At 35.1% G+C, this 26,667-nt stretch overlaps 1 protein-coding gene across 8 annotated transcripts in view; it reads right to left on the reverse strand.

The window, feature by feature from the left end:
• RALGAPA1 (Ral GTPase activating protein catalytic subunit alpha 1) overlaps positions 1–26,667 on the reverse strand; it is a 269,354-nt gene that overhangs the window by 72,272 nt on the left and 170,415 nt on the right. For 7 of the 8 annotated variants that reach the window (XM_007073726.3, XM_042989573.1, XM_042989569.1 and 4 more), the window contains 2 exons: positions 17,572–18,436; positions 14,924–14,995 (listed from right to left, as the gene is read on the reverse strand). In XM_007073726.3, coding sequence (XP_007073788.1) covers positions 14,924–14,995; positions 17,572–18,436 — 937 coding nt within the window. Of the gene's footprint in view, positions 1–3,905; positions 4,005–14,923; positions 14,996–17,571; positions 18,437–26,667 lie in introns of all 8 variants that reach the window. The other variant, XR_006218801.1, reaches the window with a different exon arrangement.

Below are 26,667 nucleotides of genomic sequence, written 5' to 3' on the forward strand. Positions count from 1 at the left end.
AAATCTAAAAGTTGGGGGGTGCCTGGGTGGCTCAGTAGGTTAAACAGCTGGCTCTTGATTTGGCTCAGGTCATGATCTCACCATTCAGGAGTTCAAGCCCTGTGTTAGGCTCTGTGCTGATAGTGTGGAGCCTGCTTGGGGTACTCTGTCTTCCTCTCTCTCTGTACCCACCCCGAAAATAAATAAATAAACATTAAAAAAAATCTAAAAGTTGAGAGAAAGATATGTGCCATGTAGGAAAAAAAAGAATATAAATCTTTACAATGCAAAAGTAAAAGAGAAATCATCTTTATATTATCTATGACCTTCTTCCAATTTTTTTTTTTTAATTTTTTTAATGTTTATTTATTTTTGAGACAGAGAGAGACAGAGCATGAACGGGGGAGGGTCAGAGACAGAGGGAGACACAGAATCGGAAGCAGGCTCCAGGCTCCGAGCCATCAGCCCAGAGCCCGACGTGGGGCTCGAACTCATGGACCGCGAGATCGTGACCTGAGCTGAAGTCGGACGCTTAACCGACTGAGCCACCCAGGCGCCCCCCAATTTTTTTTATTAAAAAAATCTTTTTTTTACATTTATTTATTCTTCAGAGAGAGAGAAACAGAAAATGAGCAGGGGAGGGGCAGAGAGACAGGGAGACATAATCTGAAGCAGGCTCTAGACTTTGAGCTGTCAGCAGAGAGCCCAACATGGGGCTCCAACCCACGAACTGTGAGATGATGACCTGAGTTGAAGTTGGACACTTACAACTGAGCCACCCAGGTGCCGCGACCTTCTTACAATTTGTAAAAGCAGAGCTCAGCTGCCCTTTCATCTCAAATTTTAATCTTTCACCATTTCTTCTTATTTTTCTACTTACTAACTACTGCTGCTAAAATGTTTGGTATATTGACATTAGCTTAATATATACCACAAAAATGAATAATAAGATGAATAATTTCATCTCAAATTTTAATCTTTCACCATTTCTTCTTATTTTTCTACCTACTAACTACTGCTGCTAAAATGTTTGGTATATTGACATTAGCTTTATACCACAAAAATGAACAATAAGGCACCAGAAAAAAAAAAAAGAAATTAATGAACTTGCAACTTCTATGTGACCGTATAAGAATACGCATAGCACTAGCAAAGTATTATGAGCTTACTACTGGAAAATTCAAAGCAAAGTCTGCTAAGTTATAAGCACTTCTGAATCCCTACATATACACTGCAATAGAAATAATAATACAAATACTGAGATTTGAAATAAAAAAATCCGGTGGTTCAACCATGAGGAACAGGAATCAGTTAATCTAGTCAAAGAAAATAAAAGATCGTCTAGGGAGGTAAGAGTATAACCAATGTAACTTTTTTGAGGTGCCTGGGTGGCTCAGTTGGGTAAGTGTCCAACTCTTGATTTTGGCCCAGGTCATGATCTCACGGTTTGTGAGATCGAGCCCCGCACTGGCTTCTGCAGTGCAGAGCCTGCCTGGGATTCTACCCACACCCTTCCCCCTCCCCTCGGCCTTCTCTGCTTCTTACCTTATCCTGCATGTGCACATTACTTTCTCTCATAATAAACATTTTATGAAAAATAATGTAACTTTTCATTTTTTCTCCCTAGTTCATCAGACAAGTACAAGTGTACCTCAGAGATACTGCAGGTTCAGTTCTAGGCTACAATAAAGTGAATGTAGCAATGAAGTCAAATGAATTTTTTTTTTTGTTTCTCAGTGCATTTCTAAGTTACATTTGGACTATATCATAGTTTATTAAGTGTGCAATAGCATTATGTCTAAAAAAGTACATACTTCAATTAAAAAAAACCTTTATTACTAAAAATGCTAACCATCATCTGAGCTTTCAGCAAGCTGTATAACCACTGATAATGGATTACCATAACAAATATAATGAAAGTTTGAAATATTACGAGAATTACCAAAATGTGACAGACAGACATAAAGTGAGCAAATGCTGTTGGAAAAAATGGTGCTGACAGACTTGCTTGACACAGGGTTGCCACAAACCTTCACTATGTAAAAATGGCTGTAACTGCGAAGTGAAATAAACTAAAGCACAGCAAAATGAGGTGTGCCTGTAATCAGGTTTGTCTACCGGTTTCTTGAGAAATAGCTCAAAATTTGTTTTAATGTCACATAGAGTGAATTTATTTGAACCCACTGTATTGAAAAAGAAAGGAAACTGTTGTTTCTTTTTTAAAAAAGCAAACTAATAAATGGCATGCATTCATTTGGTATAGAGTATTAAAAAAATGCCTATGCTTTCTCAAGTAAGATGTCCCCCATATATTCAAGGTATATATAAGACAAGTAGTAGTTTAGCAGGAGCCAAGAAGTAGAAGAGCATAAGGTAACATAAAGAACCATGAACAGCCAAGACTGGCTGGTATGAACTGAGCTCTGGACTAAAGAGTCTGGTCCACGCACTAGAAAGACACTAAGGAAAAAAAAAATCAAAATTTTACTTTAGAAATATTATTCTGGCGTTGAGGACTGTTTAGATGGGGAAGTCAGGACATGAGAGCCTATACTTAAGAGAGTTGTTATAACTCTCGATACTTCCTCCATATTTGGCTCACTATCTTACTCATGTTTGCTTGTGGCTACGTGTTCAGGGCCCCTTGGAGGTTAATATACATTCCTTAGAAATGCTTGCCAAGGCTGAGATGGCTTGTTTTGGCCTCTCATGAATCTGTTAGAGAGAACATTGTCTTTCCCTTCCCTGATGCACAGGTGGTATCACGAGGTCTAATTAAAGGTTAGCTGTTAATCAGGTGCATGCAAACAATCTAAAGTGCTTGTGAACCTTCTGATCTCACTACAATGCCCTACTGCATGTCTCTTCGTTCTATAAAATTTGTGGACTAAGGTCTGGACTTTGCAGAGAATAACTATGCAGCTGCTGTGGACTGTCCTCTGCCTGATCCCCCGTGTCAGTAAGTTACCCCCCAAAAATTCTGTGTAAACTGTGTGGAGTTGCCTGCTTTGTTTTCCATTCCCAAAGGGCCTTGTTAATTTGGGGGATACTTTACCATCCCACTCCCCCACCTTCTAACACTCTCTTAAAAGTAATAAGAACATGAATCAAGGGGTTGGGGGCAAGAGAAGCAAAGGAGAGACAGAGGAAGGGCAAGGGAAAGGAAATGGTCAAGTTCAGGTGACTGATACAGTATTTCTAAACATAACCAAGAAAATTATGAGAGGATTTGATTTGGCAATGGTAAGGAGGAAGCAGGTAAAAATTTGTAACAGGCAGCTGCAAAATTATGATTGAGAATTGAGAGATAGGAGGAGTACATGGCAAGAATGGGGTTGAGAAGGTATGAGAGATATCATAATGAGAGGGATAGCTATGTTACGGGGTTAGGAGGTAAAAGATGAACCAGTGAAGACAAACTTGGAATAATAGAAAACTAGGATTTGAACAAGGTAATTATAGTGTTACAGAAGCCAGGGGAGAAGAACATTTTAGAGAAGAGACAATAGTATTAAATTAGGGGATATAATACTCAGGGGGTTTTAGGGCAGTGAAACTATTATATAGGATACTGTAATGGTGGATACGTGTTACTAATTTGTCAAAATGCATACAATGTACAACACAGAGAATGAACTCTTCATGTAAACTATGGACTTCCGTTAATAATAATATATCAATATTGTTTCAGCAATTTTAACAAATGTTACCACAAGGATACAAGAGACAGAGAAAATTATGTGAAGGAGGAAAGAGGGTGTGTGGGAACTCTGTGCTTTGTAATCAATTATTTTGTAAATCTAACTGCTGTAATCTTTTAAATCTTTTAAAATGCTTATTAAAGTAACTAAATTTAGTTAATCAGATAAATCAAAGGGCCTGGTGAGGACTGAGAAAACTTTAGACTTGATGGTCAGGATACTAACCTTCAGAAGGATAGTTTCTGTAGAGCAGTGAGGTCTGAGAACACATGATGAGCAAGACAGCAAAAGAGATATGATTCCTGCCCTCAAGGACTTGACCATCTAGTACCAAAGATAAATTATCATGGGGAAGAGTTAGGATACGAGAACTCACAGATTACCTAGAGAGTTATTATAACTGTCTTGGAAAGAAGTAATAAAAATATCTAAGAAATAATAATAATAATAATATGGTGTGATAAATGCTATGACAAGGAAGTGTTACAGGGGTCTGTGAGAGCACATTGAAGGTCCAAACATGACTAGGGAGAAGGTAAAGAGTTAGGGGTAGTTTAGGGAAAGGATTTCAAAAAAAGTGATGTTTAAGCTGAGGCTAAAATAATCGATAGGAGCTATATACTCAGAAAAATTTTATACCCTAAGACTATTTCATTGTTAAAAAATAGTAAGACTTCTTAAAAACTGAGAACAAACTGAGGGTTGATGGGGGGTGGGAGGGAGGGGAGGGTGGGTGATGGGTATTGAGGAGGGCACCTTTTGGGATGAGCACTGGGTGTTGTATGGAAACCAATTTGACAATAAATTTCATATATTGAAAAAAAAATAAAAATAATAAAAAAATAAAACTAAGACAAATAACATTCAATTCTAGAAGAAAAAGAACAATATAAAACTTATAAATTAAGAAATAATAAACAAAAATTAATGAGTTAAAAAATAGAACATAGGGGTGCCTGGTGGGCTCAGTCAGGTAAGTGTCCAACTCTTGATTTTAGCTGAGGTCATGATCTCATGGTTTGTGAGTTGGAGCCCCACATGGGGCTCTCCATCCTGCTGACAGTGCCGAGCCTGGTTGAGATTCTCTCTCTCCCTCTCTCTTGGCCCCCATTTGCTCTCTCTCAAAATAAATAAATAAATTAAAAAAAAAAAAAAGGGCTCTCCCTTCTAAAAAAAAAAAAAAAAAACGTAATAGAATATAATAAATGAGAAACTGTTTCTTTGGAAAGATTAAGTAGATTATTTGTATCAAGACAAGAAAGCCCACTGTAATCATGGTACATAATTAATTACAACTCTAGTTTAAAAGTTAGAAAATGTTTAAAAATCATAAATATAATAATTTGTTATTGGATACACAATATAAAAAATATATAAACTGTAGTAACATCATAACCTAAAATGCGAGGAAGAAGTAAAAATCTAAAGTTTCAGTATGCTACCTATCAAGTTCTAATCAGCTTCAAATAAGACATTTAAACATAACATATTTTATATAAGCCTCATGGTAACCACAAAGGAAAATCCTGTAGTAGATACACAAAAAATTATGATAAAGGACTCAAACATACTACTCTAAAAAGTCTTTAGATCACAAATGAAGACACCAGTAGAGAAAGCAAAAAACAAACTATCTACAAAACAGAAAACAATGAAAAAATGGCATTAGTAAGTTTTTACCTCTCAATAATTACTTTAAATGTTAATGAATTAAATTTGCCAATCAAAAGACAGAATGGCTGAATAGATCAGAAAAAAAAAAGTGAGTTCCAAATGATATGCTGCTTACAAGAGACTCATTTTAGCTTTACAGACAACACAACACAGAGTATGAAAATGAAGGGATGGAAAACAGTATCTTAAGCAAATGGTAAAACAACAAAAAGAAGCAAAGGTTGCTATATTTGTAGACCGTGTGTTAAAAACGGTAAAAAAAAAAAAAAAAAAAAAAAAAAAAGTCACTACCATAAATGGGTCAATCCATCAAGACAAAACAATTATAAATATTTATGCATCCAACACTGAAGCACCTAACTATATAAAGCAAATAGTAACAGTAAAGAGAAATAAACAGCAATACAGTAACAGCTGGGGACTTTAACACCCCACTCTCGACAATGAACAAATCATCCAGACAGGAAATCAAGCAAGAAAGTACATTTGAACAGTACTACAGACCAAACAGACTTAACAGATATATATAGAACATTCTGTTCAACAGTAGCAGAATATATATTCTTCTCAAGTGCACATTCATTCTTCTCAAGTGCACATGGAAAATTACAGGCCAACATGATCTAGGACAGATCATGTGCTGGAACACAAATCTCAACAAATTCAAGAAGATAGAAATCTTATATCATGTATCTTTTCCAAACACAAAGGAATTAAACTAGAAATCAATAAACAGGAGGAAAGCTGAAAAATTCACAAATACATGGAAACTAAATGACACACTCCTAAACAACCAATGGGTCAAAAAAGAAATCAACAGGGAAATTAAAAATATCTTGAGACAAACAAAAAAGGAAATACAACAAACCATAATTTATAGAATGCAGCAAAAGTAGTTTCAAGAGGGGAGTTTATAGTGATATATACATACATCAAGAAAAAAGAGAGGCGCCTGGATGGCTCAGTCAGTTGAGCGTCTGACTCTTGATTCTGGTGCAGGTCATGATCCCGGGGTCATGGGATTGAGCTCTGAGCTCCACGCTGGGTTCTGCGCTGAGCACAGAGCCTGCTTAAGATTCTCTCTTTCTCCCCCTCTGTCCCTCTCCCCTGTTTGTGCTCTCTCTCTAAAATAAAAAAAAAAAAGAAAAGAGATCTCAAATAAATAACCTAACTTTACACCTAAAGGAACTAGAAAAAGAAGAATAAACTAAGCCCAAAGTTAACAGAAGAAAGGAAACAATAAAAACTAGAGCAGAAATAAATGAAATAAAGAATAGGAAAACAGAAAAAATGATCAAAACCAAGAGCTGGTTCTTTGAAAATATAAACAAGATTGGAAAACCTTTAGCTAAATAAACCACAAAAAAGAGGACCTGAATGCATGTTATAAACAAAGAGGAGATATTACAACTGATACCGCAGAAATGCAAATGATCGTAAGAGATTATGATAAACAACTATATGCCAAACAACTGGACAACCTAAAAGAAATGGTAAGTTCCTAGAAATGTACAACCTATCAAGACTTAATTATCAAAGAACAGAAAGTCTAAACATGTAAGCAGATGGAAGCAGTAATCAAAAACCTTCCAACGAAGAAAAGCCCTGTACCAGATGGTTTCACTGTGAATTCTACTCAATAATTAAAGAAGTAATACCAATCCTTCTCAAACTCTTCCACAAAAGTGAAAGGGAGGGAATACTTCCAAATTCATTTTATCAGGAGAGCATTACCTTGATACCCAAGCTTGTTAAGAATACTATAAGAAAAGAATATTACAGGCCAAAATCTCATGAGTTCAGATGCAAAAATTCTCAACAAAATACTAGCAAATAGAATTCAACAGTACATTAAAGGATCAAACAACATGATAAAGTAAGATTCATCCTTTGGATGCCAGGATGGTTCAACACATGCAAATCAATAGATGTAATACATCACATTAACAGAATAAAAGATAAAATTCACACAATCATCCCCATAGATGCAGCTAAAGAATTTGACAAAATTCAATATCCATTCATGACAAACACTCTCAACAAACTGGACAGAGTAGGAATGCACCTTAACATAATTAAGGCCTTATCTGACAAGCTCACAGCTAACATCATACAGAGAAAAACTGAAAGATTTTTTCCTAAGAACAGGAACAGATCAGGGTGCCCACTCTCATCACTCTTACTCAATATAGTACTAGAAGTCCTCGTCAGAGCAATCAAGCAAGAAAAAGAAATAGAAAGCATCTGAATTGGAAAGAAAGTAATACAATTATCTCCTTTTGTAGATGACATGACCTTATAAGAAAATCCAGAAGACTCCATAAAAAAACTGTTAGAACTAGTAAACAAATTCAATAAAAATGTAGGACACAAAAGTCAGTCATTTTTCTATATACTAACATTGAATTATCTGCCAAAGAAATAAAGAAAATCTCATTTATAATAGCATCCAAAAAATTTACTTAGGAAAAAATTTAACCAAGATAAAAGATTTTCATAATGTAAACTTTAAGACATTGATGAAAGATACTGAAGAAACAAATAAAGAGAAAGATAACCTGTGGTTCATGGATTAGTATTAAAATGTTCATTTGATCCAAAGTAATCTACTGATTCACTGTAATCCTTATCAACCCAATGGCATTTTTCACAGAAACAGAAAAACTATACTAAAATTCATATGGAATCACAAAAGACCCAAGAGAGTCAAAGCAATTCTGAGAAAGAATAACAAAGCTAGAGGCATCACACTTACTGATTACAAATTATATTACAACACTATAGTCATCAAATTGTATTGTAATAAAAACAAAGATCAATGGAACAGAACTGACAACCCAGAGATAAACCGATGCATAAATAGTCAACTAATATTTGACAAGGGATCCAAGAATACTCAATGGAGAAAAGATAGTCTCTTCAATAAATGGTATGGAGAAAAACAGATATTCACATGCAAAAGAATGAAACTGGACTCCTACCTTATACCACTCACAAAAACTAACATGAAATGGATCAAAGACTTAACATAAAACTCCTAGAAGAAAAATAGAAGGTAAGCTCTTTGACATTGGTCTTGGCAGTGATTTTTTTTAGATATGAAAGCACAAGCAACAAAACCAAAACTCCAAACCAAAACCAACACAAACAAGTGGGACTATGTCAAACTAAACAGCCTCTGCATAGCAGAACAGATGATAAACAAAATGGAAAGGGAACCTATGAAATGGAAGAAAATATCTGCGAATTATATATATGTATCTGATAATGGGTTAGTATTCAAAATATTAGTAACTCATACAATTCAACAGTAATAAAACAAGTAATGCAATTAAAGTGGGCAAAAAAAGAAAAGAGGACCTAAGAAAAATGGCCAAGGACTCAAAGAGATATTTTTCAAAGGGGATATTCAAAGAGCCAACAGGTACATGAAAAGGTGTCCAGCATCACTAATTATTGGGGAACTGCAAATCAAAACCACAGGGAGATACCGCCTCACAACTGTTAGAATAGCTATCATCAAAAAGACAAGGATAACAAGTACTGGCAAAGATGTACCAAAGAGACAACCCTTGTACACTGTTGGTGGGAATGTAAATTGATGCAGCCATTATGGAAAACAGTATGGAGGTTCTTCAAAAAATTAAAAACAGAACTACTCCATAATCCAGCAATCCCACTTCTGGGTATATATCCAAAGGAAACAAAATTACTCTCTTGAAGAGAAATCTGCATCCCCATGTTCACTGCAGCATTATTTATAATAGCCAATGTGTGAAAAACCACCTGTCCATCAACAGATGAATGGATTAAGAAAATGTGGTATACATGTACAGTTGACCCATGAACAACAGGGGTTTGAACTGTGTGGGTCCACTTATAAACAAAAATTTTTCAATAAATACAGTGCAGTGCTATAGATATATTTTCTCTTCCTTATGATTTTCTCAGTTAACATTTTTCCTATAGCTTAAAGAGTACAATATATAACACATACAACATATAACACATATGTCAGTTGACTGTTTATGCTATCAGTAAAGCTTCTGGTCAACAGCAGGCTATTAGTAGTTAAGTTTTGGGGGAGTCAAAGCTGTATACAGACATTCAACTGCACGGGGACAGGAGTGGGGAGAGTTGGTGCTCCTGACCCCTGTGTTGTTCAAGAGCCAACTAAATAATGGAAAGAAAGCCTGCCATTTGTGACAATTTAGATGAACCTTGAGGGCATTATGCTAAGTGAAATAAGTCAAAGAAAGACAAATATTGTATGTTCTCTCTTGTATGTGGAATCTGAAATACTGAACTCATAGAAACAGAGAACAGATTGGTTCCAGGGGTGGGGATGGGGTAAGGGGCAAAATTGGTGAAGGTGGTCAAAGGGCATAAACTTCCAGTTGTAAGATGAATTCGGGGGAAGTAATGTACAGCATGCTAACTATAGTTAACAGTACTGTACTATATATTTAAAGGTTGCTAAGAGAGAGGGTTTTTTAAAGTTTTCATTACAAAAAATAATTGTAACATGTAACTAAAATAGATGTGTTAACTAACCTTATTGTGGTAATCGTTTTGCAATATGTATATTTATAAATCATTATGTTTAAACCATAAACTACCAAAATGTTGTATGTCAATTCTATCTCAATAAAGCCAGGTTGAAAAAACTCTGAAGGGATAATATGGGAATACATAATTTAATTAATTTTTTAAAAAGAGAAAAAAAAAGTCCAACAAAAATAAAAGGAGAAAAGGAATAGGACAGAATTATGATACTATTACCTGCTAGTATGCGTTTTGAAAGTCTCAATGAAAAAGAGTTTTGTAAAAAACCAAAAAGATAAAATAAATTGAAAATGACCCAAGAGCTAAAAGAAAACCCAGAGACTAATAACGAGACAAATGGGAAGAATTAGAAATTTTACTAATTGTTCTAAATTTTCAAACAACAGATAATATTCATTTCATGAACCTGGCTATAGCCTTAATTCTAAAAACATAATAAGAACAGATAAAAATTTAAATATAGAATATGCTTAGAAATGGACTATACACTAATTCAAAATGAAAATCTAGTATATTTAACACAGCAGGAAGTCAAATGATCCAGTAGGGTTTATCCCAAGAATGCAAGAATTACTTAGTATTATCAATGCAGTGGTTTTAAAGTACATCAATTAGTTAAGAAAGCAAAACTATATGAAAATTTGAATAGATGCTGAAAAAGATTCCTTTAACAGGATGTCCACTCTCTCTTACAATAACTACTGAACACTGTAGTGCAAGTTCTAGTCAATGCAATAAAACATGATATAAACAAAAACAGGCATAACTCTTAGAAAAGAGATTATTTGTAGATAATTATATACCAAGACAGATCCTAAGACTGAGATAACTATAAAATGTTTAAAATAAATAAAAGAATTCACTAAAGTATCTGGATAGCAAAATATAATGGGAAATAAATTCTATTTAGAATAGTATCACAGCAGGGGCGCCTGGGTGGCTCAGTTGGTTAAGTGGCTGACTTCAGCTCAGGTCATGATCTCGCGGTCTGTGAGTTGGAGCCCTGCATTGGGTTCTGTGCTGACAGCTCAGAGCCTGGAGCCTGCGTCAGATTCTGTGTCTCCCTCTCTCTCTGCTCCTGCCCTGCTTGTGCTCTCTCTCTGTCTCTCAAAAATAAACAAATGTTAAAAAAAATTTTAGAATAGCATCACAGCAATAAAATAACCCTAAAAGTAACGTCTGGGCCCCAGAATAAATGAAAAACATGCCATGATTACTAATGGGAAGAATGATAACAAATGTGCTTATTCTTTCTATATGAAAGTTTTATTGCATATCAAAGCAAAATATCAACGGGATTTTTTTCTGGAAAACAACAGCCTAATTCTAACATGTATCTAGAAAAATAAACAGGTGAAAATATCTAAGAAAAGAAGAATATGTATGAGGAGGGTGAGGAAGAAGACTGGGCCTATCAGATATTAAAATATAAAGCTACAATAAGTGAAACACTAGCATCTGCACAAAATTCATAGAAAAATCAAAAGAAATGAACAGATAGTTTTGAAATACACAGCTTATTATTTGATAAAGGAAACATTAAATCAACGGGAAAGGTATACATTACCAACAAATTACAAAGAAAGACTATTCTCCAATATTCATTTCTTACTGCATAAACTAAAACGTATTCCAGAAGAAATAAAGAATTAAATGTAAAATAATTACCACTTCAACAAGTAACTACGGATCTAGAAGGAAATATAATAGAATGTTTAATTGATTTCAAGACAGAATTAATTCTTGAAGTATGATTAAACAATTGAAAAAAATCCAAAGAAAAAAGACTGAGAGACATAATTACATACAAATGAAAAACCTGTATGTTAAATAAACAATGTGAAATTGTTGAAAACTGATAGCCAAACAACTAATTGGGAAATCTCCCACAATAAGTACAAAAGTTAATCCTTATATAACCATATATGTAAGAGAGCTCTTACAGGTTAGAAAAATTCCACTTTAAATAGAAAAAGGACACTAAGAGGGAATTAGAAAAGAGTAAAATTTGTTACAAATACATGAAAAATATTAACTTTGTTACTAATAAAGAACTATAAATTAAAGAGATACCATGACCTGCCTCTCAAGCTAGGAAAGATTTAGAAATGTGATTAACACCTTGTGTTGGCCAAGTAGAATTTCTATAAGTATTCTTATACAGTGTTGGTAGGAGCAGAAATTAGTACTTAGTGAAAGGTGGTTTTGCAATATATATGACCTGAAGTAAGTTCTTATGCTTTGATGTAATAATTCTATTTCTAGAAATCTATCCTAGGGCATGATACTAAAAACAACTTAAATGTCCAATAATCACAGAACTTGGCACCATAAAAAATTATTTTTGAAAAATATCAAAATGGCTGAGGAAAATGCTCACAATATGATAAAGTTCCTTTTAAAAAATGTTTATTTATTTATTTTGAGAGGCTGGGGGTAGGGGCAGAGGGCAAGAATCCCAAGCAGGCTCCATGCTCAGCAAGGAGCCTGATGCAGGGCTTGATCTCATGACTGTGAGATCATGACCTGCACCGAAATCAAGAATTGGATACTTAATGGACTGAGCCACCCAGGCACCCCAATGATAAAGTCCTTTTTAAAAGATAACTTACTAGGTACATATATATTACTGTGATTCCAGTTTTTTAAAACAAACAAATCAAAGGTATGTCTGTCAAAAAAGAGAAAAATTACATAAACAAGTGTTAAGAATAGTGTTATAAATACAGTAAAACCTTGGTTTGTGATAATTTGTTCTGGAAACATGCTTGCAATCCAAAGCACTCATATATTAAAGCCAATTTCAAAAACCACTGGCTCATTTATCAAGTTAAAATTTATTAGAAATGTTTGCTCATCTTGTGGAACACTCAAAGAACAAGTTACTTGCAATCCAAGGCTTTACTGGTAGATTGTTTATTTTTCTATTGTATATTTTCTATAATAACCAGAGAAATGAAACATTATTTTTAAAAGATTATTCTAAGAAAAGCTAAGAACAACAAAAACCAAAGAACTGAGTAAAGATTCTATTTTCTCATAAAATTTGGTAGTAAAAGGCATAAAAAAGATAGACTATAGCTTCAAAGGATGGTAACTGAGAAGTTTTGTTTAAAGGAAGGTAACAGGTGTGTTGATGGTAAAGGGTAAGTAGAAATACAAGATAAAGATGGGATAACTTTTTGAAGATCCTAGAGCAGTCAGAGAAGGTAGTAAGTAGAAGTACAGATGGGGGAAAAAAGGCTTTTCTGAAACTGAAGGTGAGCAAGAAAAGATGGCTCAATACAGAAATTTTAAAGCGAGGGGCGCCTGGGTGGCTCAGTCGGTTAAGTGTCCGATTTTTGCTCAGGTCATGATCTCAGGGTTGGCGGGTTGGAGCCCCGCCTCAGACTCTACTGACAACTCAAGAGCCTGGAGCCTGCTTCAGATTCTGTCTCTCTGTCAAAAATAAACACATTTTTTAAAAAAAGGAATTTTAAAGAGAGGAAGTTGTAAGTCAGAGTTGTTTGATATGGGAAAGGAATGAATTATCTTTACTATGCATTCCTATAGAATAATGATGGCATGCGGTTGGCTTGATTCAAATTAGTTCCTCGATCGTCAGAATCACTGAATTTAATTTATGAGATGTGACTAATGTGTGTTAAAATGTGAATGTGTGGAGGAAGAAGAAAGGTTAGGAACTATTGTTCTACCAGACTTTTATATAAGAGGTCAAACATTTAAATTGAATCCTTAATGAGGTTAGAATAGAGATGATCATTTGACTATAAAGAAGGGCTTAAAAAACAAAGAAGCGGTTTATAATAATTACTCTGAGAAACAAGGTAAGAAGTAAACAAGGGATAAGAAATTTGCTGAACAGGAGAGAAGGTATTGATAAAGTTAAGGAGCATGAATCTACACTAACTCCTATATCACAATGGTTTGATCATTTTCTCTAGTAATATACCTCTGCCTAGGAGTAGAGAAAGTAGATGTTAAGAATGATTCCAATTGGAGAACTGATTGGAATTAATATATATATTGATTATCTACATACCTAAATATATAAACTTAAATGGAAGAGTAGTTTTGAAAATGCCAGAAATGGTATTTTTATAGTTGACAATGTGCGAATTAGCTGGACAGGGCAAGTGAAATCAGAGGTTGGTGGCAGACTGACCGTGGAAACAGAAAAAGCAAAAAACTGGAAACATGAAAGTACAAAACAGCAGCTGACAAAGATGTGAGAGAGTGAGAAATGGATGTTAAGTAGGTTGTGGATTGGAGATCTCAGAAATACAGGCATTCTGAGTAATGGTAACATTCAAAGCATCGCTTTATTAATGTGTTTCTAGTTATACTGCCCCAAAGCACTTACCCATAAATTTTATTTTTTGAGTCTAGAAAAGAAAGTAGCACATATACATGTCAACCTTATAGGAATTCCAGTTAAGTGATATTCTGCAATTTCTAGCACTGGTTTCCCAGAAATCTTGTCCATGTACATCCCATATGCATCAAGAACCTAGATACCATTAAAATAATGATATGAGTTTTACATATCAAAACCTACATGTAAATGGGTACATAATCCAAGAGCTTAATCAGAAATCAGATTTATAGCAATAACCTACATCCATCTTTGTTCCATTAATATGTTTAGTATGTACTAGCTTGTATTCACCAGTCATTTCACTTGAGACCTCTGAGACTAATCAAAAAGGGTATGCTTGGAATATCTACATACAGGAAAACCAAAGGACATTTTATAGCTTCAATTAGATTTCTGCAATCAAAAGAATTCTGAAATGCATAAAAAAGGGTAAACAATTCCGAGATACCAAATACTTTAACATAGCCCTGAACTTTCTTCAAAAAGCTTATTACTGAAAGGTATAAATAAATGAAATGTAGTTCTTCTCAGAAAGTTAGAAATCAACAATACAGTATTATTCACACATAAAGAGAAATAGCTGACAGTTGCTAGTTATAAATTTGAAGGTTCTCCAACAACTTACCACTGTCTGGAATCCAAGTTCCTAAGTTCTCTCAGTAGTTTCTCATTTTTCTTCAGGAGATGAAAGCTCCTCCTAAACAGAGAGATTTATAAACATTTTCATCACCTTTGCAGTGAAAACATGACAGTCCCGGAAATACTTTCCACTCTACTCATGCAACTCTTAAACACTTTTCTTGCCTTTTCATACTTCTAACACAAAGGAGAACAGACCCTAAAAGAAATGTAAAGAATATAGGTCATTATTTCTACTTAGGCCTTCACAGATTTCTGTTAGTGGATCATTATCTATTGGTCACTTCAATTTTTCCTTGCAGAAGCTTATAAAGCTCATATCCAGAAAAATGGACAAAAATATTTGTAGGTTCCTTAAGAGTTCCCTAAAAATATGTAAGAAAGCTGTTCCTAATGAGAAATAAAATACTCACAAAATCTAAATCATTACCAAGTAAGCATATAGATTACCAAGTAATCCAGATGGAATTTGCTTTGCTTTCTTGTTTTACCTTATGGGTATTTTTTACACTATGAAGCAATGTAGAAATTTCACCAAATAGGTTCTATAGGTGCTAAATATGTACAAATTATATACATCAAATCAATGTTTGCTGTGGCAAAATATAGCTTCCCACCTTTATTTTTTTTAAGAGACAGAATATGGACCATCCTATAGTAAAAGAGAATAGAGTGCACTCCTGTGAGTGGCAATTACCTACGTTTGGACATACCATCAGACAAATTGTGTTCCTGACAAAATGCCTTTCCCATAAGGTAGAGGATACTCCCTTCTAACAAACGGAAGGATTTAAATTAAGTAAGATTATAAACACTGGTCAATCAAGTAGAACTCCATTTCAATGCTTCCCCTGCATTTAAATTACTCTTAAGATTTATTCATCCAGTGATACTTGAGCTCCCCTCTTACTGCAAATTGGACAAAAACAATACATTAAACAATGCTGCTTCTTCCACTTCCCTACAGCTTTTAGTATCAGAAATTTTAAAAATCAAATGTACAGTAATGCTTTACACTAGTGTACAATTTTGGCATTTTATGTACGTTATCTAATTTAATTCTCATCTTTATGTGAGATGAGAGTTATTTCCTCAACTTATAGTCTGAAGCTTAAAGATTAAATGACCTAATCTGGTTCTTCTGATTTAAATCTAATGCCTTTTCATTTAACTCTTACATGAATACTTTGTGTTTATTCCAAGTTTTTAACATGGTTTTTTACAATATATGTAAGAAAACAAAATTTTAAAAAATGAAATAAAGATTCTTTTCTTGATTTGATGCTAAATCTTGAGTTAATTTCTCTGATACAAACAAGAAAAGATCATACTGCTGTCACTCTAAAAAACCTGTTAGGCTGATGTGACATAAAAAGAAATATGTATTTCGGCTCCGCTCCCAGTTCCTGACACAGAGCTCCTAAAACTCTCGTAATTTCCTGAGTGACAAAGGTGACAGGAACATCTTACATAGAGCGCCTAAATCCCTTGCAATTCCTTGGTAACAGAAACATCTTTGTTCTGATGAGGTGATGCTTGGTGGGCTCCTAGAAAACTTCAGGATAAGGCTTGGACATCAGAAAGCACAAACCATGATTAGGAGCTTGGAACTTCAGAGGCGGCTCAGTCGGTTAAGCATCCGACTCCTGGTTTCGGCTCAGGTCGTATCTCACGATTTGTGAGTTTGAGTCCCGCATCGGGCTCTGTGCTGCTGGTACAAAGCCTGCTTGGGATTCTCTCTCTCCCTCTCTCTGCCCTTCCCCTGCTAGCACTCTGTCTCTCTCAAAATAAATAAATAAGCTTAAAAAAATAAAAATAAAAAGAAGCTTGGAACTTTCAGCCTCCCTATGGGGAAGGGAGAATGGTAATAATTAATCATACCTATATGAAGAGGTCTCCATAACAATCCCTACACTATGAGGTTCAAAGAGCTTCCCAGTTAGTCAACTCAATTCAATGTGCTGGAAGGGTGGCAGACCCCAACTCCACAGGAACAGAAGCTCCTGCAACTTGGGATCCTTTCAGACTTCACCCTACATGCCTCTTCATCTCTATGTTCATCTGTACCTTTAACTAACCTTTATAATAAACCGCTAAATAGAAGTAAATGTTTAATGAGTCATTATAGTGAATTATCATTATAGGTGGTTATCTGATTTGTAGCTAGTTGGTCTTAAGTATGGACTTGCAACTTTTGTCTGAAGTGGGAGGCAGAACTTGTGGGTCTGAGCCCTTAATCTGTTTATGCTGACTCCAGTTAGTGCTGGAACTGCCTAGTGTGAAAAACCCACGTTTGGTGTCAGAAGCATTGTAAGAAAAAATAGTTTTTACTATCAGTTTACAAGAAGGTTGGAAAAATAAGATTTCTTTCAATTATATGAGCTATAATTTCTTTTTTTTTTAATTTTTATTTTTTTTTATGATTTCTAAGTCATAGTTCTACTACTCATTATGAAAATGTTAATAGTTAATTTATTGAGTTTTATTTTTATTCCCTTGAGTCCTGATCTGAAATCTGTCCAGTGGCCAAACAACTAATTGGCAGATAAAATTTAGTGAGGAAAAGAACAGAGACTAAAATGTTTGCTCAAAAGATGAGTAAGATTAATGTTAAAAAAATTCTTTTATTCTTACCTTTTGTCCCAGGAGTTCATTCCCAATATGCTAAGAAGCAATCTGCAATAATAAAATGCTGACTGAGGCTTTTGAGGTGTTGGTTCATCTTGCTCCACAGCTTTCATGTTTAAGTCATTAAAGTGTTTCTCAACAAATTCTTTTTCCTCTGTATGCTGCTTAAGGATAGCATTAATAACATCATTTTCCTGTTTTTCAGAAATGCACACAGGTTGTGGAGCAGGAATATTAAGTGAAATTCCAGTTCTCTGTAAGCATTCAGGACTAGTTATACCTAAATATTGCAAAAGCTCATCAAGAACATCTTCTTCATCTCTTATGGTATCCCAAGTTGGTACAGTTTCTCTAAATCCTCTTTTAAACTGGAGGGAAACCCCATCATTTACTGTTATATCTTCTAAGCATTCATTAGATGTAGGAGGCTCTTCGACCTTCTCTTGATGAGATGATGAAAGTATGAGAGATGTAGGTTCTGACAAGCCACTCACAGGAGGTGGTCCATACAGGATGGCAGAATCCCAGGAATATTTTCCGGAGAGATCACGTACTATGATTCTGACATTTGAATTGGCTGATGCAAGGCCAGCTGATAAACCTCCTCCAGGTACACTCTCTTCTGATCTGATCTGGATACAGGACACTAAGGTTGTATTGTTCAACACAAAGAACTGGATATTTGGACTCTCAAAGAGTTCAGGAGAAAGTTCAGTACTTTCACTGTAATGATTGTCATGATTTTCACACACCTGACTTGTTAACATAGCAGGACCACCACTCATTGGATAATGGCCCAAGTGATTTACCAGATGTGTAATAACAGTGCGGGCGGCTATAGAGATTAATCCTTGTTGCATCTGAGTTTTCACTAGAAATAAGAAATATAAGTGAGTGGGGATACTGCTGCTTCCTAGGTAGGAAGTCATGTAACAATGAAATTTTTAGAAAACAAATGGAGATTTCATCACATTATCAAAATCATATTCAAATATTAGAGTAAATATTTTCAATTTAGATTCTGTTTTATAAGAATGATGGCAAAGAAGAAAACTCTTGATGAAGTTTTGTTAATTTTTTTAAAAAGCCCTTTTCAAAGTTTTGCTTATGGATTCACAATTTAAACTTAAGGCTTTATAAAGAAATCACACTTTCTTTTTTTTAAAGCTTTATTTATTTATTTAGAGAGAGAGCGCGTGAGCAGATGAGGGGCAGAGAGAGGGCAAGAAGAATCCCAAGCAAGCTCCGTGCTATCAGTGCAAAGCCCAATGCCAGGCTCAAACTCACGAACTGTGAGATCATGACCTGAGCCGAAATCAAGAACTGGACGGTTAACCTACTGAGCCATCCAGGCACCCCTGTAAATCATACTTGCAAAGAAGGATCACAAGTCTTATAAATCACTTAAAATCACTCAGTCCACAGATTAGAAAGCCAATGAAATCCAACTGATAAATTTTTTATCTCATGAGTAGATTCAGGGAAACTACATGCCTTAACATGGCATTTAATTATGGTTTTTATCAATGATGTAAAAGTTTCAGAGAAAATAATCTTTTACTAAACTTTAGGAGTCAGGATCAATTTAAACAGTGAACCAACGTAACCAGTATATACCATGAAAACTTTCAGGGGAATCATATTTTATGGGCCTGCTTATGTATTGTATTTTTGTAAGATATTCTTTTGGGTCATTGTGGTCCCAGTTAGTTGGATGTCAGAAGCATTTTTTCCCCTTCCTTACGCACATTAGGGAAAGCAAATAGATAAGGAGCATATCCATAGCAAGGAGTAAAAAAAGAAAACAAAGAATACAGCACTCAAGGGCATGAAATGGCAGGACCTGAAGGAGGAGGAAGAGTGGGGGGAGAAGGAAGACAGAAAACAGAATAAAGGGAGGAAGGAAGAAGTGGAGAGAGACAATAACTTGGCAAAGCCCACTAGCCAAACACTGCCGGTGTGACTGCAAGCAGGTTGATGTGGAAGCCAATTCTAAAATGAGTGGTGTCGGGAAGTTGGGGGCAGTCTTGATACTTTTCATCTACGAGGCAGGGGAAGAGTTGTCATTGGTAAGGAAGCACTCATCATTTATGTTAGAAGAGGATGTTTAGTTGTGTGTTTGTATGTGTGTGTACATACAGTGTTGTCTTAGTTATAGACGTGATTACAGAATGATTGTGTCTCTATATTGTTCTACCACAGTCATAGAGTGATCTTGTCTGAACACTGTTTATATTCTGAAAGTTAATCATTTGGAAACACTATGGCTTATCTGCCAGAATAAATCTAGATTTGAGAATGTCCTGATGATCAAAGTATTATCTACATAAATTCTTTAGTTTTAAGTGTACTTTGTGATGCATTTTGGCAACTGTACAGAGTTGTGTAACCACCAACATAATATGTAGCAAAATTCCGACATAAAAAAATAAATTATATTTTATGTAAATTATATCTCAATAAACTCCACTTTAAAAAAAAGTTTATTGTTGAAAGTGCTGCTATAACCATTGGGTACAAGTGCCCCTATGCATCAGCACTCCTGTATCCCTTGGCCTAAATGTCCATCAACTGATGAATGGATAAAGAAATTGTGGTTTATATACACAATGGAATACTACTTGGCAATGAGAAAGAATGAAATATGGCCTTTTGTAGCAATGTGGATGGAACTGAAGTGTTATGCTAAGTGAAATAAGTCATACAGAGAAAGACAGATACCATATGTTTCACTCTTATGTGGATCCTGAGAAACTTAACAGAAGACCATGGGGGAAGGGAAGGAAAAAAAAAAAGAGAGGGAGAGAGCCAACCCATAAGAAACTCTTAAAAACTGAGAATAAACTGAGGGTTGATGGGGAGTGGGAGGGAGAGGAGGGTGGGTGATGGGTATTGAGGAGGGCACCTGTTGGGAGGAGCACTGGGTGTTGTATGGAAACCAATCTGACAATAAATTTCATATTAAAAAAAAGTTTGTAAGGACATTAGCTTGTGCACTGCTCATGTGATGCTTAAAAAGAAGCAACAGAAAAGAACAGTGTTATATTTTCAAGGCCATAGCCCTCACTGACTACAAGCAGAGATCAGCAAGAAACCAGCTGCTATGCCATTAATAGCAAAAACATCTTTTTCCATTATTCCAACTCTAAAAGAGAACTTTGGTTGACTTTGAAATGTTGGAGCATCAAAATTTTAATCTTCTTCCATTATCAATCATGTTTTATGACCACATACATGTATATATATGAATATTTTTCAGTTTACTTAAAAAGTTCCAATTATATTGAGTTGTTCTTCAATTATAAATACGCCTAGTTCTGAAAATCAGCTATTCAACACTAGATAACACTAAATGATTAACCTTAATTCAATCCTACATTTTTTCAAGACCATATGCAGGTCAAGTAAAAAGATATGTCATTGGATGAAAAAACAGAGAAGTGGCTTGAATGGAGTGTCTGCTTTCCCTTCCCCTCATTAAAACTTAGAATGTAATGAAAGTTCATGCTGTTGGGGACCTTACAGACAATTTAGCCAGTACTCATCATTTTGAACGTGAGGACAAGTGGGTACACAAGAGCTAAGAGATTGGTCTACCAAAGAACAGAGCTGGTCTTTTGCTTCCCAGTTCAGTGTTAGTTCCATCTTTACCACAACTCTAATTTCCGTATTTTTATCTTTTGTTAAAATGCCCTTTTCGGGGCGCCTGAGTCAGTTAAGGGTCTTGAGTCTTGAATTTGGCTCAGGTCATGATCTCATGGTTTGTGAGTTTGAGCCTCATGTCGGGCTCCGGCTGACAGCCACGAGCTTGCTTGGGATTTCCTCTCTCTGCCCCTCCCCACTAGTGTTCTCGATTGCTCTCAAAATAAATAAACATTTTTAAAAAATGCCCTTTTCTTTTAGCAAATCACTGTGATATATGGAAACAATTCAACTTTTTTTCCCTGTATACAGTAACTTCAAAATAGTATTATTTAGCATACCTCAGTATCTATAAAGGCCAGATCAATTGAAAAGCTCATCTAACTAAGACCTAATCACATTTTAAATGGTAATAAAAGGGGTGTCTGGGTGGCTAAATTGTTTGAATGTCGACTTCAGCTCAGGTCATAGTCTGTCTTGCGGTTCGTGAGTTTGAGCCCCGTGTTGGGCTCTGTGCTGACAGTCTGGAGCCTGGAGCCTGCTCTGATTCTGTGTATTCCTCTCTCTCTGCCCCTCCCCTGCTTGGACTCTCTCCCTCCCAAAAATAAACAAACAGAAAAATTGTTATAAAAAATTGTAATTAAAGACATTACAAATTTTTTGATGTATGAAAAGAATTTTCTGTTCTTTCTTTGTCCTCCTCTTTTTGAGTGATAAACTTAAATATATGACTTGTTCTAAGCAATGAATCTTTTTTGTAGAACATTTTTGAGAAGTGAAAGAATATAATTTAATAGAAACAGATCACAAAACAGAGAAAAATTCCTGACTTCGCCTCTGGCTTGATCTGTGATCTTAGAGAAATCACATGTAACACCTCAAACACCATTTTTCTTTAAGAATAATACAGATCTTTTTTTATAAAGATGAATTGAAAACTTGTATACAAAGTTGAATATAACAGAAGCAATATAAATCATTCAATTTTGAGAGCATTATAAGTATCACAGGTTTTATGAGTTCCTTTTTCAAACTTACTTATAAATAAACTGCAAGAATGAGCCAGCTCTCCCCAAAACAAAACCCTAGTCCTAGGTTCCTGTCCATCCTATACATCCTCTTCTCAAAGGAAGAGACAGTGGGAATGCAGTTCAAATGAACTCATTTACGAATCTGTCATAATTACTAACACTGAGAATACTTACAAACTATATTTAGATTTTAGATGTAGGTAACAGCATTTTCTTTCCTAAGCTGCTTCTCTAAATTCAGGATATATATAAATATGGAAGGATAAAAATCTCTCAATTTGTTAATTGGACAATTTTATTTAAAATTTTGAGTTATGAACTATGGAACATATGTATCTCTCCTCAAAATCAATTTAGATATAAAGAAAACATATGAAATTCTCTAATTTAGATATTCAAAATTAAATTCTAAATAACTAGCCTTGTGAGAAAATGTAACATGAAGATATCGATGCTTCTAAGGCTTTGTGTAACTAACATTCATTTAAATAAGTCTATTCAGGGTTGTCTTTTCAGATTGTCAGATTAAACAAACCCTACAGCATTTGCAGCAAACCCATAATTACAGATTATTACAGCATACAAAAGCAGCAAGACATAAAAAGCTGCTGCAATTCATTGCACTCTAATAGAACATGCAGAGGAAGTTAATTTTGGCAAATGCTTTAAATATTGGCTTTGCATAATATGTATAGGTGAAACTGTAATTAGGACAAAATGAATCCTTTGGAGCCTCCTTTCACTCTGACCCTGCAAATGATGTCTTTTTGCTAATAAGACTACTGCTATTTGACGAAAAGCCAACTTTACTACCTTGCTTTATTATTTAGTAAATTTAATAATTACACCTACTCCTGCCAATAGTCCTCAAATCAGACTCGTTCAATCTAATACTGAGCTTATTAGGGACACTCTATGTTTAGAAGTCTTTGGCCAAAAAAGTGCTTGAAGATGATGAAACATGCCTTAGACAAGGGCACAATGATTAGTCACTTTGCCATATTAAAAAAAAAAAAACAAAAAGGAACACAGCATGTTGTCACTATAGACCACAGGATCACCTGCTGTTGGCTTACAGCTGTTTCTAAAAGGTTCTGCATTAATCTGGTCCTTTATACCTTTAAGAAAGTCCAAAGGGAACAACTTAGCACATTTAGAGAACAATACTCCACAGAGTATTTGGTATCAATATAAAACTCATCTATTTAAATCTTTACCTTTGTGTCTTTTACTGTAACTGTTAATGGTACAGTAAATTTTTTCTGAAATACATTAAAAACTCCCTTTACATAAGTAAACTACCTGTTTCACTGTTTAACAAGTGTGCTATACTGCCCTCAGGCTTCATCATTTTACCCTTTTGAGAATAATGCAAAAAGTAACTAATCTTTTCAGATAATTTTGCTTTTAAGTAAAATAAACAGTTTTACTATACCAAATCTAAAGAATTAAATATATAAAGTTGTCTATATATCAATTATGGTCTAAATTATTTTGCTATACTATGCTTCCCAGTATATCTCTACTATATCTGAGCTTCAATTTAAATCTTATATTCTTATTTCAGTTCTGTATACAGCTGACCCTTGAAAAATATGGGGGTTAGGGCACTGACCCCTCCATGCAGTGAAAAATCCACGTTTTAACTTTTTACTTCTCCCAAACTTAACTGCGAATAGCCCATTGTTCACAGAAAGCCTTACCAACAACATAAGCAGTTGATTAACACACATCTTGAATGTTTTTTTTTTGTATTGTATACTGTATTCTTATAATAAAGCTAAAGAAAAGAAAATCATAAACGAGAAAAAATATATTTATAGTAAAAAAAAAAATCCATGTGTCAGTGGACCTGCACAGTTCAAACCCATACTGGTCAAGGGTCAACCGTATTTGTGTTTTAGAGAAACTATTAGCAATTTGTGACCAATCCCAAACCCTAGCCCTATTTCTTTGATGTGTAACTTCATATCTTTATTTGCATTCTATGTCACCAATCCATCATCATGGCCACATCTTAGATGTCTTGAACATTTATAACTATTACACCTTTAAAAATCAAACTCGTCCAGGGCACCTGAGTGGCCCAGTCGGTTCAGTGTCCAACTCTTGGTTTCGGCTCAGGTCATGATTTCACAGTTTGGGACACTGAGCCCCAAGTTGGGCTCTGTGCTGACAGTGTGGAGCCTGCTTGGGATTCTCTCTCTTCCCTCTTTGTCCCTATCCAATTTGTATACTTTTTCTCTCTCAAAATAAATACACTTAAAAAGATTTTTAAAAATTAAATAAAAATCAAACTCTCACTTAATAGCTTACTCTTTGACCACAATCTCCTCATCTAGTAATTTTCCCATTCTGTTTTGTAGAGCCCTTGGAGAGGGCTGTCAGGAGATGGAGAGAATAGAGTTCAGTAGGACCCAAGGCCTCCACCCTGCTGCAGCTCTGCTTTTATCAGTTTTACAAAGTGGGCTTCCTTGTGAAATTTATTTGTAGGGGTTCCACTGCTTAAAAACTCATTTTAAAAACTACTGTCCTAACATACTGATGCTCTCAGTGATTCTCAACCTCGGCTGCATATTAACCACCCGCAAAGCCTTAAAAAATCCTAGCAATCCCAAATCAATATATCAAAATCTCTATGGATGGGAAGAGAGCAGCAGTATTTCAATGTGCAACCAAGGCTGAGAATCACCGTTCTAACTTACTACCAGCATTTACTTTCTGATTCAATGAATCACTCCATTTTCTTCCAACTTATTAGCCATTTCCTAGCATCAGTTCAACCCTCACCAAGCCTTGATTCCATGGCTAAACCATATACCAACATTCTGAAAACCACAGTTCCCAGCTATTCTGCCACATCCACCTTACTGAATGCTGACTGGTGCAACTAAAACTTTGTAGTTTCCATTTTCTGTTGGACTCTCAATAACATCTGCTAATCCCCTTAATCTACTTCCATCTTCTTTTTCTTTCTGGGTCAGAATAAGGACTAATATTAGCATCTATACTTTCTAGCTCACTCTTCAGGAGCTTCATCCTACTAATGATCCCCTTCCCATCTTCCTTCTCAGTTTATAGAAGTTCAAGTCTCTTCATCCTTAGAAATCCTTAACCTCTGCTGAGAATTATTTTTTAGCTTACTTACTGTCTTATCATTTATCTCTCTTTTTTATACAGTCCAGCTTCTTTAAAGAGTACTTTTGACAAATGGCTCTATTTCTTTAACTCCTCTTTGCTCTTCAACCCACAGCCATCCACTTCTCCCTCCTACTTCTCTGCTGAAACTAAAGCAGACATATTTTTCAGTCTTTCTGTATCTGGCCTATCATTTAATACCATTACCCAATCTTTTAAATATCTTTCTCCTGTTTTTGTTTCTGAGAAATTATTCTCTCCCAGTTTTCCTTCCTTTCCAACTTTTTTTCTTCTCAGAATACACACATATGTGCGCGTGTTGTGTGTAGACAAATATAGATTCCTAACAAAGACCTTTCTGCTATGATTGAGATCTGCATATACAACAAACTGCCCACTAGCAGTCTTCATATGACTATCCGACATTCATCCCAAACTACACCATTTGCAATTATTGCACCTCCTCATTCTCCTTCCCAAACCTCTAGCCTTTCTCATATTCTTGGTCTACTTTGGGAGAGATCTAACCAATTTAGGCCTTTAGCAATTCTTGGTAGGCCTATTGCAACAGCTTCATGATTGGTTTCTCTGATCCTGGTTTAACTTTCCTAAAATCAATCTTTACCAGAGATCAGCAAACTTTTTCTGTAAGGGGCAGATAGTAAATATTTTCAGCTTTCTGGACCACATGATTTCGTTTGCAACTATTCAACACTACTGTTGTTGCACAAAAGCCGACACAATGATACATAAATGAAAGCATGGATGTGTCCCAATAAAACTTTATTTACAGAAACAGGTGGCAGGCATGGGCCATAATCTGCCAACTCCATAAAATACTGCTTTCAAACTGCTCTCAGTACTAATTTTCTCATGTATATAACCTTCTTAAAACCCTTCAATAATTTGCTGGGTTCCTCTAAACTACCTCTGTGTCTTAAATGTACTTTTATTTTTATACTCGTATTTAAAGGTTATTTATTTACATCTTTCTCTTATATCTGAAAGTAAACTCTCTGAATGTAGAAACAATGTGGCTTAAAAAAAAACGTTACTGAGTTCACTACCTACCAAGAGCTGTACAAAGGGTTTTACACATATTATCTTATTCAGTACTCAAAACAACCACGAGGGAATAAATATTATCAGCCCTATTTTATAAATAAGGAAACAGACATAGCCACTCAGCTAGTAAATGAGAGTCAAAATTCAATACCACATCTTCTAGACTCCAAAGCTAAATCTCTTATTCCATTATAGAAATCCTATGATGTATAAAGTAAAGTATCAA

The sequence above is a fragment of the Panthera tigris genome, chromosome B3 (genome assembly GCF_018350195.1).
Source record: "Panthera tigris isolate Pti1 chromosome B3, P.tigris_Pti1_mat1.1, whole genome shotgun sequence".
In the NCBI taxonomy this organism is placed as follows: Eukaryota; Metazoa; Chordata; class Mammalia; order Carnivora; family Felidae; genus Panthera; species Panthera tigris.